General features: G+C 37.2%; 1 protein-coding gene across 1 annotated transcript in view; it reads right to left on the bottom strand.

Annotated features, from left to right (window-relative positions):
- Window positions 1–293: 293 nt before the first annotated feature.
- Window positions 294–23,289, bottom strand: part of LOC147618305 (MADS-box protein SOC1-like) — a 60,542-nt gene continuing 37,546 nt past the window's right edge. The window contains exons 2-7 of the mRNA XM_086775132.1: window positions 11,358–11,436; window positions 2,016–2,077; window positions 1,248–1,347; window positions 1,129–1,170; window positions 980–1,021; window positions 294–655 (exon numbers count right to left, since the gene is read on the bottom strand). Of these exons, the coding sequence (XP_086631258.1) occupies window positions 449–655; window positions 980–1,021; window positions 1,129–1,170; window positions 1,248–1,347; window positions 2,016–2,077; window positions 11,358–11,436 (532 nt within the window). The 3' untranslated portion in view covers window positions 294–448. The remainder of the gene's footprint in view (window positions 656–979; window positions 1,022–1,128; window positions 1,171–1,247; window positions 1,348–2,015; window positions 2,078–11,357; window positions 11,437–23,289) is intronic.

The following is a 23,289-nucleotide window of genomic DNA, read 5'->3' as shown; positions in this document are numbered from 1 at the left end:
ATGAATGGGATGGGTAAGTCCCAAGCTAATTATTGACATAACCAATAAATATTTCAACATTATCTAAAACCTAAGAGTACTATTTATTAATACTTGTGTGAGGCTTTGACTCTATGCTACGTATGCACCCTATGTTCATGATGTAGGTCAAATAACCATTGAAAAGGTTATGGGTAACTTACAGTTTGAGTTGTGCTAAAAGATCAAGGAAGCTATGAAACTTTCTACATTCGTGCTTAATATAAATAAAGAAACGTGTGATCTACTCAAAGCTAAACATTTTCTCATGTATGAAACACAAGTTTATGGTTTGTGTTCACTATTCAAGTGCACAAACCCAATGTGTAACTCATCTCTGTGGGAATCCAAGTGAGAGAGTTGTTTCCCTTTTCAAGTTTTTGGTTCATATTCACTCTTTAAGTGCACAAACCCAATTTGCAATGTATCTCTATGGGCATCCAAGTTGGAGGGTTGTTTCAGCAACACTTATCATTGAATCAATCTCTTGTGCAAAGCCAATCGGCCTTGAGGAAACTTTAAAACTTGAGCTATCTCGGATGCCTTGTGCGGATGTTTCCTTGATGAAACTATGTGCTTGTATTGTAGATGCTTCCTTGATGACACTACATGCTTGCATTGAGGATGCTTCCACAAGCTGAACCATGTACACGTTACAACAACATTTGAAAAGAAACATCCAAGTTTAGCAAACTTTAAGGTTATTTTTTGAAGTTATAAAAATACATTAAAAATAGCAATTTTAATCAAGATTTAAAAAAAAATCTAAGGATTTTTATGCTAATAATACAAGGTAACAAATAGTTCAAGGTAAAAGTTTTAAAAAACACAAACCTTTCAAGGGATAAAACAAAATTTCCAAGTAGCTAGTTGATAAAAGAAAAAGAACCCCTCTATTTGTTTTTTACTTTTACTAATACCTATGAGATGAATTATGTTAAATACATGAGGAGGAAAATACCTTGGATCTTAGTATTTCATTCTCTTGTAAAAGTAAATGCTCCTAAAATGGAGAAAAAATCATAAATTAGGTAAAACTTCTTAGATAGTGATGAAAAAAGCATTGCATTAGCAAGCCAAAAAAAATGAAAAAGACTGTAAAATCCATACCTTCTTATGGCAATCTTGAATTTGCTCCATCAAGACTTGTATCTGCCGAAGGGAAAAATATTTTATTTACTTACAAAATAAGAGCTCTTAAAAAAGGGTAAATATATATAGATAACTACCTTTCTTGCCCTCACACGACGTATTCCACCTTGAAGTTGGTTTTCTAGCTTTTGTAAATCTTTGATTTGAAATTCCAAAAGATTTTCTCCCATAAGATTTCTACAATATAACATGTTTAGTAAAGAGAAGATGCACAATCAAGTGCCTATGAGAGATAGAAGTTACACAAGATATGTAAGTAATAGAAGTTATGATGCTAATTTAATCATGTAGAGTTTGCCTTTGAATTTTTATAAAAAAATCTAGGTGTCCAAGATCAAATATGCACCCCATTTTGGTAGTATGAGACAAATACCATTTGGGTAAAGGCTAGGAAAAATGTTGGCAAGGTTGCAACATGTATGATTTTTTATGTTTGTTTTAGGCATTTAGACTATTAATTTCTATTAAATTTGAAGAACCTATATGTGCTAACTTGTTAGTATCTAGTGCTAACACACACTCGATACTAACAATTTAGCGTACATAGGTTTTCCTTAATCCTTATGTTTTAGTATATCGAGTGCTAACACATAAGTATTAGCACTAGATATTAAAACATAAGTATCGAGTGCTAACACATAAGTATTAGCACTAGATACTAAAACATAAGTATTATCTAGTGTTAATATGTTAAAATCTAAGTATTAGCATTGATATAAATACATAAGTACTATTCAGTGCTAACATATAAGTATTCATCTAGTTTTCAAAAAATAACATCTTTAAACTCCAACATATCCTTTTGGGAAACTCCAAAAAATATTCCTCATTTAAAACCTTAGTACCTATGTCTCTCCTCCATGTAAGCAATTCTCTCCATACATTGAGTAGCCTCATGTCTCCAATACTACAAGAACAATCAAGCACAAGTATATTTGCCTTAGAATAAAAAGTATATTTATAAGAATAACCAAATAGAAGCATTTACCTTTAAATCAGGTTGCCATCTTCAAAACTAGTTCTATATACCTAATAAAATCTAAGTTACTTTGATTATTTCAATTTAAATTTCTAGTGACTTAAAAAACAATAAAGAGCTAACACCTATTTGAATGATAATGCTGCAAAGGAAAAGAAAAAAGGATTACTTCCTAATCTTAATTTACCCCTTTATAAATCATGTGATAAAAAGTATTATGGTTTTTAATGGTAACCTACACTAATTTCAAGGAGCTAAAATTGATCAAGATTTTAGGACTTTCCTATCTCTACATAAAAAAAATCTGTGTACTAAAATTAATATAACTATTTATATTCTTCATTACACTTAATTCTTAAACCACTTCAAGGATATATTATATTAAATTACGTGGCAAGTTTTTTAAAGTATAGTTTGGAGATTGGAAATTTATAGCTAAGGAAAGCACCCCAAATAACTAGGTATATAATGTTGGGGAGTTAACTAAATCACCCTAATAACTAGATATATCATGTTAACGACTTATTAAAGGCACTAATAAAAACATTTTAAGGGCTTATGAAAGGCACTAAATCACCCTAATAACTAGATATATCATGTTAACGACTTATTAAAGGCACTAATAAAAACATTTTAAGGGCTTATGAAAGGCACTTTAATAAAAACATTGTATGAAAATCAAACAATTTATCATCTTGAGGACTTGTAATTGCAAGGATATTGGCTAGCTCTATGATAAGATGATGGATTAAGCAATCAAATCTTTGAAATGCTTAGTGTTAGAAAAGAACAAATGGTGGTTGTTGGATTATAGATGGATTTTACTACTAAGCATGTTGCATCCAAGTGCATAGTAATATTTCCATATATAGCCCAAATAAGGGTTAAAGGATATATTTATGGAGGATGACTAATTCTTGAGTTTCGATGGGCTTGGAGGTTGATCCAAAGTGTAGGTCTATTGTGTAGTCTAGACTTACCCTATTAGGGGTTAAATCCAAACTCCAACTACTTTATTATGAATTTTGGATATGACGTGATGACTAAACATACAAAGTGATATTAATCCACCTAATTTCGCATGCCTATTGGATATGACATGATGGCTAAACACATGAATTGATTACATGAACACATGAATTGATGACATGAAAAAATAGCTTTAGTTCTCATGTAGGCATATTTAGATATGCACATCACATCATTTGATTTATCTATGTAGAAAACTCACATCATTTGATCTCTTTGTGTAGAAAACTCAATTTAGTAAAATTTGTTTTCAATCAATTTTTAGTTAGACACACATTTTTCTTAGCATGTATTTAGCTCATTTGGTTTTGCATGATAGTTTACACGTATGGAGCATTAAGCTAGTGGAATCCCATTGCATGCTTGTTATGGATACTTTTACTTGGATGGTCACTCTACATGGCAAGATGATGTGACTAACATTGCATCATTTTAGAAGATATTAGATATTAGATGACATCACAATGGACATTCCTATCATTAACCATAATTTATAAAGTCATGAAAGAAAACTTAGTTAGACATTATAAAGTGATCCAAACATCACGACTGCTTATTTAGACTAGACTTGTAAAGTGATAGAGGCATGCAAAATGTTAGATCTCATATAGGGATGTATCCCTCATACACTCACATGTAAAGTGTTAGATCTGATATAAGGATGTATCCCTCAGTTAGTATATGTTGGCAGGAGGGCTGTGATCCTCATGCACAAATTCAATAAAATAATGAACAAATCCCACTCTACCTCTCTCAAAACACCATATCTTATTGAGAAACAAACTTGCACAAACATGAAAGAAGAGAAGATGTATGACACACACATTGGGTACAATATCCCCCCCGTTTCTGAATGGCTCATGCTTTCAAGAAAGTGTATTTAGATATATTATTATTTGCCAAAAATGATTTTTTCACTCCACTTTGGGCCTTTCTCCTAAACTTTAGGAAAGTGTCATGCATTAATTAATATAGGTCATCTACTAAGGGTAAACAAACCATTTGAATAAATATGTCCCTATAAACAAATGTGCATAATAAATATGTATGTCTCCATTTTATGTACAAGATAATGACGGCCCCCAAGCCACTACATAAAATGTCACCAAAAGTATAATATCACCATGAACATAGTGATGCCAAAATGTGGATCCAATATGCATGCCAAAAATGTGTAACCATCATCATGCCGCCCACACTACACATAATAGATTTGTACAAGATTATATCTAGTGACTATCTACCCAACATGTGAAAAGATGCAGGGGAGAAGAGAGCTTGAGCTCTTGCAAGTGCACACACACACTCACAAAACCCTAAAAGAGAACACACAAGGTGAGAGGCTGAAAATCTTCTTCTTCTTCACACAACATTCAACACACCATATACAAAGATAAGAGTACACACACTAAAAAGGTACTCAGCCAAATATATACTAGGGTTCTCTATAGTGTGAACCCAACTAAATGAGCTGGTACTATAACTATGCCAATCTCTAGAATGGCTGTCACACAGCCTGTCATCCCACTGGCCGCATATCACCCATGATCTCACCAACCATGCCAGTGGTGTAAGTGTAGGGCCGTATCATCAGTGTCCACCGCCTCACTAGATGAGCTTGATATCTGAACACTCCCCCTCGACCTCAACTCCATCTCATGTACACCAAGCAAAGCTCTGAATCTGCGGAGCTTCTCTGTACAATGCTTTGTTGAAGATGTCAGCAAGACGACCTGATCCTGTGTGTTGACATAAACAAGTTCAATGTCTCCTCCTGCCAAAACCTTCTCTCTGACAAAATGGTAGCGTATCTCTATATGCTTCATGTGAGCATGAAAAACTGGGTTCTTGGCCAACTTTATACTGCTAATGTTGTCACAAAAAATGACAACTTGTCTATCCACTGATAGACCCAAATCTACAAGTAGCTTTCACAACCAAGCTACCTCACATGCTGCCATAGCAGCACCTCTGTACTCGGCCTCTGTATTGGATAGAGCAACCATAGGCTACTTCTTGCTACTCCAAGTCATAGCATAGCACTCCCCAAAGAAAACATGAAGCCACTAGTAGATCTTCTATCTGAGATACTACCAGCCCAATCAGCATCTCTATACCCATGTACACATATCTCTGTCCCAGTTTCATAAAATAGTCCACAATGCAAAGTAGACCTCACATACCTCAGTATGCATCTCAATGCATCCAAATGCAGCTTCCGAGGAACTTGCATAAACTGACTCACCAACCCAATAGCATAGCTCAAATCTGGCCTAGTGATCATCATGTAGATCAAGCTTCCTACTATGCATCTTTACATAGTAGGATCCTCCAAAATCTTTCCCGAATAATCTACACTCAACTTGCCATTATGATCTAATGGCACTGAGATAGGCTTATAGCCTGTCATACCATACTTGCACAACATATCCAAGCCATACTGTCTCTGCAGTAATCCAATACCATGTGGTGACCTAATCACCTCAATGCCCAAGAAATATCTGAGCTCCCCCAGATCCTTCATCTCAAACTTCTGTCTAAGCAAGATCTTCACATCAAAGATCTCTGCATCATGGTCCCCTGTAATGATCAGGTCATCTACTACATAGATGACAACAAGCACAACCCCTCCTATGACTGTGTCTCACATACAGCGAGAAATCTGCATTGGCTACATGAAAGCCAATAGTGACAAGATATTCAAAAATCTTGTCAGACCATGCTCTTCGTGCTTGTTTTAAGCCATACAAGGCTTTCTTCAACCTCCAAACATGCTCGAGGTGACTCACATTCTCATAACCAGGTGGCTGTAACATATACACCTCTTCCTGCAAATCCCCATGCAAGAATGCATTCTTTACATCCATATGATGTAAAGAATGCAAGAATGCATTCTTTACATCCATATGATGTAAAAACCATTGCTTTGACATAGCCACTGCTATCACAACTCTCACTATTGCCACCTTGGTGGCAACTGTGGGCTAAAAGTTTCCTCATAATCAATGCCATATGTCTGCGCATATCCTTAGGCTACCAATCTTTATTCTTTTTTGGTATCATATTGGAGATGCTATCACTGTAAATGTGGTTGTCGGGTATGATGCCTCCATACCTCACGGAGGGGTTGATTCACCTTATCCCCAAGAGTGGGGACAAGACTGACATCAAGCAATGGAGGCACATCACCCTTCTTGGATCTGCATATAAAATCTTAGCTAAAGCCTTGAGTATAAAGTTGCAGCCATTAAGGATTATGGAAATTCTTGAAACATTTTTGTGGTATTATTTTCATAAATATTTATTTTTTATTATTTGCCACATGGGCAGTGACTTGCTGCCATGTACTAGTCACACCATGTTAGGCACTTTAATAAAAACATTGTATGAAAATCAAACGATTTATCATCTTGAGGACTTGTAATTGCAAGGATATTGGCTAGCTCTATGATAAGATGATGGATTAAGCAATCAAATCTTTGAAATGCTTAGTGTTAGAAAAGAACAAATGGTTGTCGGGTATGATGCCTCCATACCTCACGGAGGGGTTGATTCACCTTATCCCCAAGAGTGGGGACAAGACTGACATCAAGCAATGGAGGCACATCACCCTCCTTGGATCTGCATATAAAATCTTAGCTAAAGCCTTGAGTATAAAGTTGCAGCCATTAAGGATTATGGAAATTCTTGAAACATTTTTGTGGTATTATTTTCATAAATATTTATTTTTTATTATTTGCCACATGGGCAGTGACTTGCTGCCATGTACTAGTCACACCATACTAGGCACTTTAAATCTCAAGAAAACATCTCAAGAAACTTATGGAATATTGAAATATTTGCCACATGGGCAGTGACTTGCTGCCATGTACTAGTCACACCATACTAGGCACTTTAAATCTCAAGAAACTTATGGAATATTGAAATATTTTATTAAATCTTAATTATATTTCTTAACATTTCATATGTGTAAATCCCTATTTTGTAGTTGTTTGAATTGGCGTCCTCTTTCTTGGTTAATGGGGAAACCATTGTGTGTATGGTTATAAAATGGTATTAGGGTGAGCTCATAGGTTGAGGACCTTAATTCAATAAAACTTATGAAATTCTTAAGTTATTTTTTTTAAATCTTAATTAGATTTCTTAAGAATTTGTGTAAATCTCTATTTTGTACTTGTTTGAATCGGCACCCTCTTTCTTAGTTAATGGGGCAACCATTGTGTGTATGCATCCAAGATGGTATTAGGGTGAGCTCTTAGGTTGAGGATCTCAATTAAAAAATTATCCTCTTTCTAATTGATTAAGGTCTACTAGAGAAGCTAGAACCTAGTCTCAAACCTGAACTACACTATATAAAGGCCCATTGTTGAGTTGTACAACCACCATTTCAGCTCTACTTTAGCTTTCAATGAGCCTTTATTACCTTTTCAACACTAAGCCAATTGTTGGAAATTTCTTTCTTTCTTATGGGGAATTTATTGAGCTGTAACTATATCCAACCCTAACACCAATTACTTTATTGTTGTATTTGTAGCCCATTTTATGGTAGTGATGTGTGGACGAGCTAATAATGGGTTAGGGTACATTTTCCCTCCTTATGAGGTTTTCTCCCCCAAGCATGTGTACAAACTCTTATGTGAGTGAGTGTCTAAGTGACCTTCTCATGTCACTCCACTTGTACTTCACATATTCTCATTGTGATGATGTTGTGTTTCTCTACATCTTTGCTTGCTTTGTTACATATGTGTGTGTGTGTGTTGATACCTTTGTCTCCACTCCAAGAATTTGTATCGTAGTAGGTTCTCTTGGCTCTCTCATCTATTTTTTGCTCTTGTCATCACCTCCTTGAGTTGTTCTTCTTATTGTCTCCGGTTAAGCTATCCTCTAGTGTGTTGTTAATGGATATTTTACTACTTTTGAGCCATTTCATGTGCATCTTCTAGGGCTAGTTTGCATGTTGTTAAGTTTCCTTGGACATCTCAATTTTCCTTTATTTGATTTTAGGTTTTTTATAGTGCTTCAACAACATAAATTTGGTGTGCAGACATTGTGTGCACATTCTATAAGTGTTGCATGGCTGTCATCACCGCATCTTTGAGCTCATGCTCAAGATCATCATCATTCTCATTGATTTTTGTATCCTTTTCATAATAATATTTATACACTCCACACTCTACCATTTTTCATATACTTTGTAGGTCTCTTCAATGAACTACTAGTAGCCATCATGCGATTACATTCATTGGACATTCAAGACAGTAACTGCAAGTTTTTGGGATATTTACATTTTGTGTTATAGAGATGCTAGGCTCAGCCTATAGGATATATGTGAACCATTTGATGCATCACTTTATCAATGGTTGCATGCTAGATATTCAATTGCTACACTAGTAGAGATAGGTGCTAGGTTTACCTATGCAATGAAAGGCTAGACATTGGGATCTCTAGCTGAGTAAGTTTATGCATAGCTCTCAAAGTAAACATTAGTAGGCTGCCGAGCGAGTAAACATTGGTGGCCCTAGAAGTAAACATTGGTAGGCTGCCAAAGCAAGTATTTTGATATTTTTAGGCTACCAAGTGAGTAGACATTGGTAGGCTGCCAAGCCAGTATTTTGATACTTACAAGGAAACCCTTGGGCTATTCTATGCTAAAGGGGGTGATGTATAGCTATATATGCTTTTAATGCCTCCAATTGGTATCTCCTAGTGGCTTTTACTTTTATACTGGTGATTCATATATATTATGGCTCATCAAAAGAAGAGACAATGGTGGCCACACTTTGAGCTTTGAGATGTACAATGGGGGATTCACTCTTAGAAAACTTATGATATCATGTGACTATAGAAGAGGGGGTTTTTTGAAATGAGGCATAAGCTTATAAGGTAGGGGTAAGGCCATGTATTTAGGTGAATACTAAATCTTAAACTTAAGTTAGGAGTAGGGGGCCTTAGTAGTACTTACTTTCATGGTGCATGTATGGTAATGATCTAATGGTATCAAGAAATGATCACAACATACTTCAATAATGATTCAAGTATGCATGGTGATTTACAGTGATGATTTCCTAGTACTTAACATCTATTTCTTGGTAGCATGTATGAAGTACTTATGTTCGCTCAATAAGATTCAAAGTAGTATACTTTAACCTAAGGAGAGGGGATGTGTAAATTCTAGAGAAAAACATAGATATAAGGAAGGGGGGTGACATAGTAATTTTTTAAAATATCCTTATAAGCTTAAATAGGGGGTGTTATCATCTTATGAGAATCAATATAGGGGGTTTTCTTGAGGTTCATGCATGCATGTGATGTCCCCTTTTTTTGTGAGTGTATCCCCCCCCAGGTTTGTGAGATGGTTCTATGAAATATAAAGCACCCATGCCTGCTCTTTGTAATTAAACCTTATCATTTGTGAGATGGTTCTATGAATTATAAAGGGGCCTATCAATATGCTTTAAGAGAAATAATAAGTTCCTTTGACTTTGTTTGTACCATAGAAAGTTACTTGTTTAGTGAGAAAAGAAATATATCAAATCTACGCCTTTGGTAAATAAGAAGTTCCTTTGACTTTGTTTGTACCATAGAAAGTTACTTGTTTAGTGAGAAAAGAAATATATCAAATCTATGCCTTTGGTAAAAACCCATATAAATGATGAAAAAGGTAAAGACTTCTTGGATTAATTTTATACATATAGAAACTATCACTGTGGGAGAAATATTAGCAGGTGAGTACCCAATCATGATATTCCTTTAGTCTCTTTAGAGAATATCATGTATCAAAGATCATTGATTCAAAAAGTTATTTCTATTATCTATCCAAAGGATTAATCAATGTAACTACGTTTGAAAACATTATTTACATTAATCAATGTAACTACAGTTGAAAAAATTATTTACATTATTTCCTATTTAACACAATTTGTATACGCTTATACAGATATTCCTCAAGCAGAATTTATCCTACATGGCTTAATGCAAGTAATACATACCTGGCTTAAAATGCAAGTAATACATACCTGGCTTAAAATGCAAGTAATACATACCTGGCTTAAAATGCAAGCAATACATACATGGCTTAATGCAAGCAATACATACTTGGCTTAATTCAAGCAACACTTACATGGCTTAATGCAAGAAATACATACATGGCTCACTGTGCAAGAAGTACATACCTTTGTAACCATCCTCTCCTATTATATGACAATATTCAATATATTTAAATAATAAGAAAAACTTTGATAGTATGAAATATTTAAGAATCAACAAGTTTTTTATAAATGTCATCATGCACTACAAAAGATAAGAAAGGGTTATTTAAAAGCACTACCAAATGGTCAAGTTTACATGAATACATAGAAAATAACTTTCTTATTTTCCTATGTCAAGTTTACGTGAATACATAGAAAATAACTTTCTTGTTTTCCTATGTTAAGTTTTTATTTCTGTATAATTAAGTATTATGTATTTTTTATAATGAATGATATTAATATATTTTACCTCCTTTTATATTCATACATATATCTCTGTCGGGTGTTCAAATATCAAGTCACATGATTGGTTATAATTTAGGATCATAAAATGTAAGTAAACAAGGGATAGCATGAGTATTTTTTTTAAAAGTTTGGAAATAAATATCTAGGACTAATGCAAATGGCAAAAAGAAAACAAATGCCAATGGCATATGAAGGTCTAAGTAAGAATGTGAATAGCTATGTGCCAAGGTAAAATACAATGAAAAAAAGCAAAAAATGTATCTAGATAGAAAATTAGCTTTGAAAGAAAAATGTTTAAAGAAGCATGGATGTGTTGCACTTAAAATTTGTACAAAGTTTAAAATTTCATGCAAGTTGATTTCTACAAGAAGCATGGATGTGTTGCGCTTAAACTTTGCTACAGAGTTTAAAATTTCATGCAAATTGATTTTTAGAAACTTCAAACTTTCACGTATAGCAATTTCTCAAACTTTGAAGTTTTTCTTTTTTATGCTATCTTCATGAACTTTAAACCTTCATGCAAAGCAAATTCTCAAAGTTTCTCTTTTATGCTATCTTCATGAACTTTATGACCATTTTGTAGCTCAAATGATATTTGTAGCTTAAAAGAGATTATGTAACTTAAAAAAATTCAAGACAAACATTGAAAGTAAAATAGAACATGAGAAGAGTGCAACGAAAAATACCTCTAAATCTCGAGTTACATTTGTGTCATTTTGTACTGAGCTTGAGTATCTTTGGTACCTCTCAATAATTTTTGTCATGCTAGTAATTTAAAAGATTCCTGTGAGTTGAAGGAAAATCTCTCTCTCTCTCTCTCTCTCTCTCTCTCTCTCTCTCTCTCTCTCTCTCTCTCTCTCTCTCTCTCTCTCCACCCCCCCAACACACACACACGCACTCAATCACTCACTCACTCAACAAGAGCTCTATGCATAGAGGTATGGAGTTATGCATAGAGTAAATGCATATATCTCTATGCATTGAGCTCTATCCATTGATCCCAATGCATAGATGCATAGCTCTCATTTGCCTACTCATGAGCTAAAAAGAGCTCTCATTTTCATTGAGCTATCCTAAACTTGACATTTTTGTTTCTTTAAATACTTGTAGATTAGATATCCTAAACCTTACCTTCTCTTCTCTTAAGTTAAGACTTAACTCCTCCTTTTCTTTCCATGTTACTTATGGCATAGCTCGAAGTTCTTGAGAGCTTATTTGTTCTCTATATTAACAGATATTCTCTATATTCTATGCTCTCTACATGGATATAGCTCCAGAGCATAGAACAAAGAGCATAGAGCATAGAGCATAGAGCTATGGTATATTCTCCACGCATGCTCTATTCTATATGCTAGGGGGTATAGCATATGTATCAAAAGAGTTAATGCATGTAAAAGCACTATGTATACATAGAGCTCTATGTATCATAAGAGTTTATGCATGTAAGATCTCTATGTATACAAGAGCTCTTTTCATACTAAGAGCACCGTGCTCTATGTATGTATAGAGCTCTATGCTCTATGTATGTATAGAGCTCTATGCTCTATGCTCTATGTATGTATAGAGCTCTATGCAATTTTAATGCAATATCTATTATGCATGCAATAATATATCTATGCTCTTATGGGGATACAAGAGCTCTCTGGTGGGTACAAGAGCTCTTATAAATGCATATGCTCTTATTATGTGTTAGAAGAGAAGAGTGTGTAGCAATATCTATTATGCATGCAATAATATATCTATGCTCTTATGGGGATATAAGAGCTCTCTGGTGGGTACAAGAGCTCTTATAAATGCATATGCTCTTATTATGTGTTAGAAGAGAAGAGTGTGTAGCAAGCATAAGCTCTTCCTATGCTCAACTCCATACATAAAACAATCATGAGCTGATGGTCTTTCATTGTAACCCAACATTTTTACAATGGGTAGTACTTGGATGAGAAAATAAGGACAAAGGGTAGTATTTGGATGAGAAAATTTAGGGACAAATTATTATTCATAAGATAGAATGAGAGCTTTGTTATTACTGAAGTTTAGGAGAGAGAGAGAGGAAATTAAGCAATTGAGAGGATTTAGAGAGAGAGAGTAGTGGGGATGTTCTTAGTCTACTAATGAGACGAGTCTTGTAAGAAATGTATTGTGTTTTACAAAAATGATTCAAGATATTTTTGTATTGAGTTCTATATTTGTGATATCTAGAATATAGCTTTATATGTCATGTATGATGCACTTTAATTGATGTAATTTAATTTTGTGAGCTTTCATTTAAGCACTTTATTTACGAACTATTTTGGGGGCATATAGATGAGTGATGTAGTTCATGTAGCTAAGTTGTTCTTGCATCATGTAGCTAAGTTTTTCTTGCACTGTGAATATCCACCATGGCTAATGTAGAAAACCTTTAAAATTTTCCCAAGTTCATGCAGGCTGGTGTTGGGCACATTTTACCCACTTACTGAATTGAGCACATTTTACCCACTTACTGAATTGAGCATAGATGGATAGCTTGGCTAGATGATGCAGACTAGGTGGTCCTAAACCATTGAAGTGTCGAGTCTTGATCAGACAATGAAACTTTTGGTAATTTTAATGGGGAGTGATTAGCTAGGGAGATATAACTCATAGGAAAGTTAAATACTATGAATTGATTGTTGGGAATCTAGGAAGCACTGCATAGGAAAGGTAGAGGTGAGTAGAGAAGTCTATAAACATGTCTTACAAAGAGTATGATTACTATGTCATGAGAGGAGATGTGGTCATGAGACAAGTGATTTTTAAAATCTATGTATACAAAGAAGTCCCATTGGATAGCTAAGGCCAAACAGAAATGGCAGTGAGCTGCATGTAGTACACAAAACAACACTAGGGAGAAAACCTGCAAAACGACAAGTGGAGTAGCAAAAACAAGAAGCTATAGGGGAAGCTGGACTCCAACATCAAGAGGATCAAGAATTCAAGAAAATTAAGAATTGTAAGAAGAACAAGGCAATGATGGAGAAAATCTCAATCAAGTTTTGACCAGACGACTCTAACCAAGATAAGAGAAGAGCCACAGGTAGCATGGATGTGTTGAATGAAAGGGTGTAGGAGTTTTGGAGGAAACCAAAGTAAACTAGATCAATATAGAATTCTAATTAAAAAACCTAAATGTAGAAAAAAAACCAAGATACAAACAAAGTCCAAACATCAAATAATTAAGGAAAAGGAAACCATAAGCATGGATAGCCGAGCAAGAGAAGCAACAAGTCCTTGCATAAAAAATACAATAGTGAAGCTAGACTAGGATACAAGCTATGGAAGATATTAGCCAAATAAAGCTCAATATCACTCTAGACCACTCAAATCTCTGAACGTAGTGCCTAGAAACTAGTGCCCATAGAGAAGTTGGTGAAACATTCATTAAGGTTTGATACTAAAGCCCTAGATATGCAATATAGGAGTGTGGAGAAGATACAAGAATGCGACATAATGATTCTTTAAGTGACAGTCAATATAAGAGAAATATTAGTCTCCCAAGTGATTCTAGATGGAAGTTTTGGTGTTGATATATATATGTTGTGAGATAGCCTAGCTAATTAGTTGCAAATCACGACAGTGTAACTAACTGCATTCCAAGTCAGGATGGCACGGACCAAAGGAGAGCCTGACTAATTGGCATTATCTGAGGGAAAGAGATTCAAGTAGCATGATGTATATTTATTGTGAGTGTTCATTATCTGAAGATGGCAAAAAGTATCAGGATCCTGCCCCATGTTGTAAAGGCCATGTCTTAAGAGCAGTAATAAGATCAAGCACAACTAGAAAACCGAGTTAATGTTACCATTAGGAAGGTCAAAAAGAAAGTTGGAATGCTGCTAGGAAGGGAAAAAATAAAGTTACATTGTTAGTGGCAGTCCAAGGGTAGCTTAAATCTAGCTAGGTAGCCTCTACATGTAGAAGGATATTAAACTACCAAGAAGAAGTAGAACATGATGAGAAAGTATAGATTCTCAAGGAGAAACTAGAATTTCTCTCAATATTTTGGTAGATGTGGAATGGATCATTCAAGCCAAAATCTAAACCCAAGAGGAACTGTGAGAATTGCTAACTCTATTATAAGGATGTGTTTGCATGGATCTACGTAGACATGAAAGGAATTGACTTAAGCTTCTACCAGCACAAGATCAAATGTGAATCAATGTCATTGTCCCATGTAACCCCTCTCAAATAACCAAAGGCATGATCCATCACAGAGCCTCTGGGGGTAAGGATGGAAAGGTTAGACTGAAAACTACTTACTGAACCACTCACCACATGACTTTGTCATGTGGTTCAAAGCACCTGAATCAGCATACCATACATCATCCTTACATGCTGCTACATCATTTCCAAACACAACATTAACTACATGTTGCATAACAAATAACCTCTCATTATCCTCATTATTTCTGCTAGAGGATGCATAGTTGTTTTGCTACACTTTTCCATTTCTCATGTCATTGAGCTTCTTATAGCAATCTATCTACACATATCCAAGCTTACCATAGTAAAAATAGCCTCGTGTATCTTTATGATGCCTTTGCCAATTACGACAACCTCATTGGCTCCCCCTGCCTCTAAATTGGCCTCTTCGACGGCCTGTGTGATGTTGTTTTGTGAATCCCGGGACTATTGCTGCTACTTATGACCATAATTTTGATTACCTGTTCTTATAGCAATCTATCTACACATATCCAAGCTTACCATAGTAAAAATAGCCTCGTGTATCTTTATGATGCCTTTGCCAATTACGACAACCTCATTGGCTCCCCCTGCCTCTAAATTGGCCTCTTCGACGGCCTGTGTGATGTTGTTTTGTGAATCCCGGGACTATTGCTGCTACTTATGACCATAATTTTGATTACCTATTCTTATAGCAATCTATCTACACATATCCAAGCTTACCATAGTAAAAATAGCCTCGTGTATCTTTATGATGCCTTTGCCAATTACGACAACCTCATTGGCTCCCCCTGCCTCTAAATTGGCCTCTTCGACGGCCTGTGTGATGTTGTTTTGTGAATCCCGGGACTATTGCTGCTACTTATGACCATAATTTTGATTACCTGTTTGGCCACCACCTTGGCCATGTCCATGACCACTACCTCTTCCTTTACCTGCACTTGTGTAGAAGGCTTGCTACTCTGAACTATTTTTGTTTCGTGAATACTGTTGATCTTCACACACGCCTTGTATTATCGCGGCGGCTGATGAGAAGAAAGGTATATCTGATTCCACTACATGTCTAGAATTAACCCTTACACTTTTTGGTTATTGTGCCACTTTCTATATTTTTACAGATTGGGAAGCATAAGGAGGGGACAATCATGGTCTCAGAATCATGGCAAATGGGGGACCTTGAATTTTCAGCAAGCAAGGTGCATAGCCCTACCACCAACACATAGTAAGCACGTGGAAGAGCTTGAAGATAAACTGGGTATATGGGAAAATAGCCTCTGTTTTGATGCGTGTGTGAGGGGAAAGAGTTTCAAGATCGAGGTGAAGGCAATAACGAGCTTTCAAGTCAACAAGGAGAGATGGAGATCAACATACATGAAGTAAATGTCACAAGAGAGGCAAAAAATGAGGACATTATAACAATTTTAGATTAGATGACATGCTTGTAATTTTGTAGCAGGCTCCTTTTTAACTAATCTTTATTTAATTGAAATCTTAATATTTTTGCAAATTGTGATTTTTTTGTCTAGTGGTCTAGTGTGAAAAGGCCAAACTTTAAATTTTAACTATAAATAGCCAAAGGTGCCTTCTTTCTCATTTTCACGCGATAGAAACCAAGCATGAGCTCACACTATCTCTTTGCATTCACATGACTACCCACTTTGACAACTTCTGTGAGTTCCTCTCCACCACCCCGTGGGTGGGCAAGAGCGAGCTCTTTGTCATGTTTGCTCGTCGTGAAGTCCATATTTTGAAAAGTCGCTCGTCCCCTTGCGTCCCAACACTATGAGACATAGATTGCATACATGGACCAATACTTGGCTCCCCACTCCATCTCCTTTCCCCATTGCCCCAATGATCAATGGGTGCCTGTTGAGGTGCTTAAGTACATTCAACAATATGCCCGCCCCCCCTACATCCAGCACCTTGAACGCTTCATCGACATCTGCATCCCCATAGGAGCTTACTGTACCTTCAATAAGCAGGAGGTGAAGAGGTTGGGGAAGGGCAATTTAGGAACTAGGTTCCTCTCGTGGCTCGCCACTTTTGCATTCCTCATCAGCGAGCGATGAGGATTTGGATGAGTAGGTAGAGGTGCCTACATTGTGGTTGGTAGGATATTTGAGGGATGACAAGGAAGTGAAGGCACTAGGAAGTGAAGGCACTAGGTATACGAGTGCTGGTGTGGAAGAGTAGATTGCATCAGAGCAGTTTGCATCATAGCTCTTTCCAGAGGGTGCACAATCTGCAGCAGCAGCAACTAAACAGCCCACTGTAGAAGTAGAAGATGCGGGGTCATCTTCCCCACACATGGAGAGCAAGGTGCTGCCAGAGCAGCTTGAGATCAATATCTTGAGCACCATTGTGGTGGAAGGTGAAGAATACTTATTTCTTAAATGACCTTGAAAAGGTAGTTGGCTTGAGAATGGATGAATGCTGAGCATTATATGCACGCGATGTGAGGTGAACCTTGATACATCCAACCTCCGTCCTCACCTAGATAGTGTTATATTACCCTTGGAAAATCTATTACAGAGACAATTGTTTTGGTCAAGGAAACTGTGGTTGAGACCGCGGAGCAAGCCCTCATAACCTTACAAGACAAGCTAGATGCTATAAAGGACACCCTTGCTGCTAGAGTGATGGAGGAGACCAAAGCACCTTAAAAGGATGAGGCTAAGTCCTCGATTGACCTCTCCGCCCCCACCAGCACTTTGGCAAAAGAAGACATTGAGCAAGAGGTAATAATCGACCTTTTACAACTTAGAAACATTTGTAATTATGATAGGAAAATATTTTGATTTTTTCTTTGATTGCAGAGGGTGGTTGAAATTGACGCATTTGCTGCTGGGCGAGAGGCAGTAGCAACAGAGACTTGGCCAAGGGTTGAAGGTTGTTTGCGATGACAGTGATTGTCTTGCAGAGGTGGGAACTGTGTGAGGAAGCTTGGATTTTTCTAGAGCAAAGGGTGCAAGGGAAAGTAAAGGATCTTGTAGGGGGTTGATGTCCTAGGATCTCTGAGAAGTGCAACTCTACATTAGGAATTTTTGGGACCCAAAAAAGACCTCCTAAGGATTTCTAATTTTAAGGGATTAAAACTTAAAAAATTGGGCTTAAGGGAGACAAAGGCTATGATGACCCATATTTTTGGCCTTGCCACATTAGCCATACCCCCCTAGTTTCACTTTTCAAAGGGAATATTCTCATACTCTCTCTCTTACTTTTTGACTTTTCTCATACTTTCTTACTTTTTGAATTTTTTATCTTCACTCTCTACAAATTGAATCTTTCTTGCCATTTTGAAATCTCCTTTCTCATTAAATCCCACCATATCTCCCTTCCACATCACCAAAACATTCTCGTATTTAGGTGGGTCCCAAAAAGTGAAAATATTTAATTTTTATTTTTTTAACAATTTGAGGTGGAAAAAACACCACCCAACCAATATGTATGATGAAAATAAATTTTTCCCTCCAAAAAACTTGTAATTCAAGGGTCACGTCAGAAGCCTGTCAGGAGTCAGTACATCCATAACTAACTGTCAGGTCCCCACAACCCCATAAACATAACTAACTGTCAGGAAACACTACATCCATGAGATCCCAAAATTGTAGGGACCTCAAAAATTATTATTTTTTAATTTTTCTCATAAATGTAGTTTATTGATGAAAAACTCCATGTTAGTATATTTGTATATCAAAAATATCATTTTCTACTTAGAAAAACAGATTTGAGTTAAACCTCCAACAATAAACCTCCAAACAGTAAAGTTTTAACAGTCTCTCTAACTCACTCTCTCTCTCTCTCTCCCTATAAGGATCTCTCTACTTTAGCTTCTTCCTCTACTTAGCTATGGAGCCTTTGCAAGCTGTGTGTGTAGCCCCTTGTGAAGCTAGAAAATGGAAGGTTGATTTACACATTCGTATTCCTGAAGAGTATGGCAGCTCTGAAAAACCCATCCTACTGATGCACAATCTGTCCAAGCTCGTAAGATAGCTAAGGAGAGCAAACCCTCCTTTCCACAATTTATCATCTTTTATGCAATTTGTTGGTAAAGGAGAGCTTGGCTGGTTAGGATACTACAGAAGATTGACTACAAGTGGAGCTTGGAAAACCCATATTCTCCAATCTCAATTGCAAGCATCACAATTCACCCTTTTACAATGTCAAGGACTTAAAACATCATCACATAAAATGAAAGAGACCCTCGCAGAATGTGGAGAAGGATACAGAGATTCAAAGACTAGAGGAACTTATCAACAAACGACTCAAAGCAATGCCAAATGGTGCTCGTGAATGCAAAAAGACATTGCTTGGTATACAATCTCTATCATTTAAAGGTGGAGCACGGAACAAAAGGATTCTTACAACAAAGTAAGTAACATAAACTTTCATTATGCATCAGTGATTTAAACAAAATAGTCATGATTTGTGTTCTGCCAGAAATTTTTTGTGCAAGAGGTGTGTGGTTGTAATGAAGAGGGATGGAAGGATTTGGTCAAAGCCATTCTGAATACCAAGGATATTCTCTCAATTATTACTGACCCTCATCATCCTAAAATACACCAAGTTGTTGTCAGCAATGTGGTGAGCGAGACAACCACCTCCATCAATTCTTCATTAATTCAACATGTTTGTGATGCGGCCTAGAACCAGCATGAAAGGTTACCAAGCAATCCGTCAGGTTGTAAAAGATGCATTTCTAAGACAAGGAAGTCAAAGAAGACTTGGGAACTTTGGAGAGAACTGTGTGCAATCACCACAAATGTAGATTATCCAATCCGTCAGGTTGTAAAAGATGCATTTCTAAGACAAGGAAGTCAAAGAAGACTTGGGAACTCTGGAGAGAACTGTGTGCAATCACCACAAATGTAGATTGTCCAATGCCAGCTCTTGTAAATATGCGCAAATAGCTTTAGATAAATTTCAATAACATGGTTCGCATTATGAATGAAAGTAGCACAACTACCCAAGAACGAGCATCATTCCAACAACATATCGTAGAATTCACCAAAAGTGTGCTAGGTTCTTGGGGAGAGAGTAAAGTAACACACTATATGATAAGTTGTACAATAAAAAAATAAACTGGTGTTTTAACCTAGACTTTTTCTAATTAAATTCTATTATCATGTGTACATCACATAGTTTATGCGCATGGTGCATATTTCATGAACAAGTATGGATCGCTCGACATGTGGAGTACCCAAGGGATGGAGAAATAACATTATAAAGCAAGAGGGGTTTATTTAAAAAATACAAGACATGGAGGTGGAGCTTCTGCAGGAGGAACACGTACAAACTATCTACAAGAGGTTCAATTGGTTTTATCGCAAAACCTTTGGAAGGGTATTGGTTAGGGAGGGGGCCCAACAATCAAAGCTTGCACAAGAGGCATGCAAGGCTGCAAAATGTCATGCTCGGCTTGAATGGTTGCAGACCAATGCTCCCCATAGGCATGGTGCTTTGGCGTGCACGAATGAGGAGACAAGGGAGGCATTGGGTTGTGCATGCACTAGCACAAATCTAGATGTAATAAGGCTAAGAAAATAAGTTTAGTTAGGTTTTTTTTGCCCTTTAAAAAAACTATTAATAGTTCCTTCTCTCACTTCATTTTCATTTCACTTTTTTAGAGAGCTTGAGCTCAAGATCTATGTAGGCACCCACGTAAGGACACCAACACATCACCACGTTAGCACAATAGGCATAGTCGTACGTGGATATGGCATGCACTAAGAACACTGCACGTGTTACCATGCCTTCACAAAACATAGTGCAAGGCACCCAACAACCACATACTGGCAACACCACAGAGAAGAGAGTGACCCCTTGGATTCTAAGACACACCCCCAATGGGATCACCAGAGACCAACCCTGCTCCCACAGCAACACCAATGCACACACATGCAGGCCCTTCTAGTGGGAGCAAGCGCATGAAGAAGACCCCACAATGCAGCCACACTAGAGATCAAGACAGAGAGGCTGATGATGAGCAGTTCGACTGGGTTGGTGAAAACATTCCTACATTACGCAGCACCACAGGTGGCAAGACCCTACTACCAGGACAGGGTCCCCTACCTACTCGGGAGGAACTTGATACAGAGGTACCATAGCAGCAGGAGGAGGAGGATTCAAACTATGAGAGAGACCAAGAGGAGGTTCTTGCAAGTGAGTGCAAGCATAGAAAGGTTGAGCTCTTCAAGCCAAGGAAGTCCCAACCTCGCCAACGCACCAACACAACACAGAGAGCTCCAAGGAGAAGGATACGCCAAGGGCATAGGGCTCTACAAGAAATCAAGTTTTATCAGAGGAACACTGAATTTCTGATAAAGAAGAGCCCCTTTCGCTCGCACAGTGTGAAGGAGGTTCTCCAATGATATAGAATAGAGTTTCGTGTGGAGGGGATTGCCCTTGAATCATTGCAAGAAGCCTTTGAGGCTTACCTTGTTGGGATTTTTGAAGACACCAACCTCCTTGCAATACATGCAAGGAGGATTTCTGCCAAGGACATGCAACTAGCTCAACGTATTCGAGGCGAGCGAGACACGATCTAGAGATCTTAGATGTTAACCTTCTTTTTGAAGCAACTCTTTTGTTTCAAACCCCCCTAACAAGCCTATCTGGCTTTCATTTGTAACCTTCTAATAATTAAAATTTTAAGTTTCTCTTACAATGTCTTGGTGTCATCATGTTTGTTTACCATGGAGTGTCTATCATGTGCCAGTTTGTCACCCAAGGCATCAGAAATGCTCATGGAGGACTGTGGAAGCTATGCCAGAACAGTGCGAATTTGGCCTCTGCAAACGACGATGTAGGCTAAAAATTTGCACTATTCTGGCACTTCTCCCCTAGCCACTCAAGATCATTTCTGATACATTTATAATGAAGTTGAGTACACTAATTGTGAGAAACAGTAGTTTACAAGATACAAACACCTTTAATCATGTGTAAAAATACATTGTTTGTCATCCAATGCATCAGAATTGCTCCTGGAGGACCAGGGAAGCTATGCCAGAACAGTGTGAATTCAGGCTTTCCACTGGCGGTGTAGGCTCAAAATTCGCACTGTTCTGGCACTTCTCCCCTAACCACTCAGGATCATTTATGATGCATTTATAATGAAGTTGAGTACATTGATTGTGAGAAATAGTAGTTTACAAGATAAAAACACCTTTAATCATATGTAAAAATACATTATTTATCATCCAATGCATCAGAATTGCTCCTGGAGGACTGGAGAAGCTATGCCAGAATAGTGCGAGTTTAGGCTCAGCAGCGACGGTGCAGGCTCAAAATTCGCATTGTTCTGGCACTACTCCTCCCTGGGCCACTCAGGATTATTTTTGATGCATTTATAATGAAGTTGAGTACATTGATTATGAAAAACAGTAATTTACAAGATAAAAACACCTTTACTCGTGTAAAAATACATTATTTGTCATCCAATGCATCAGAATTGCTGCAAAGGGCTCGGGAAGCTATGCCAAAATAGTGCGAATTTGGGCTCTACAGCAGCGGTGCAGGCTCAAAATTTGCATTGTTATGGCACTGCTCTCCCAGGCTCCCAGGCTCATTTCTGATGCATTTACAAAAAAATTGATGATACAAACTAGAAAAATTGTTATGGCACTGCTCCCCCAGTCTCCCAGGGTCATTTCTGATGATGCATTTTTGATGCATTTACAAAAAAATTGATCATACAAACTAGAAAAAAACAATGATATACTTGATGAAAATAAGTTTGCAAGAACTGTATTGTATTCATATAATAAGAAGTGATACATCATCTTTACAAAAGCTTTTATGCTTTTGGCTATACCTATATGAGCAAGACGCTTACCCCTAAATCTAGAACCAAAAACATCAAAGGGGCACGGGATTTTTTAATCAGAACTATACATTTGGTGCTCTGTGCCATAGAGGCTACACAGAGCACCTTAGAGAGGGCTTTCAAAAAGAAGAGAGTGAAGGCAGATTGAGGGGTGTAGTCCCTGTGGATAATGGTGATGCCATACACAGGAAGCCGACCAAGATAGTGCGCCAACGCAGCATCATGTCCATGGACAAAACAGAAAAAAACTCTCCAACAAGCTTCCACATAGCTTCTACACAATCATGGCAATCCACTCGCTCCCAACTACTTCGCCCTCTTCTCTGATCTCCCCCCCTTCTAGCTCCCAATGTGCCTCTACTCCTCATTGCGCTTTCTAGACCGTCCTCATCGACTACTCCCGAATTCCTCTACGCATGCAAGAGCTACTTCTTCACTTAACTGGACTAACAACAACAGCTAGTTCTATTTAGAGGGTGGCCATGCAAGAACCACTTATTTCCTAATGTTCTAACCATGCAAGAACCACTTATTTCCTAATGTTCTAACCATAATCTACGGGCTTATTCTCATTCTTAGGGTTTGCGTAGACA

Source organism: Cibotium barometz, chromosome 35, assembly GCF_041138505.1.
Source record: "Cibotium barometz isolate CiBa-2024 chromosome 35, ASM4113850v1, whole genome shotgun sequence".
Classification (NCBI taxonomy): domain Eukaryota; kingdom Viridiplantae; phylum Streptophyta; class Polypodiopsida; order Cyatheales; family Cibotiaceae; genus Cibotium; species Cibotium barometz.
The sequence above is the reverse complement of the archived record's forward strand: the minus strand, read 5'-3'. Positions and strand labels throughout refer to the sequence as shown.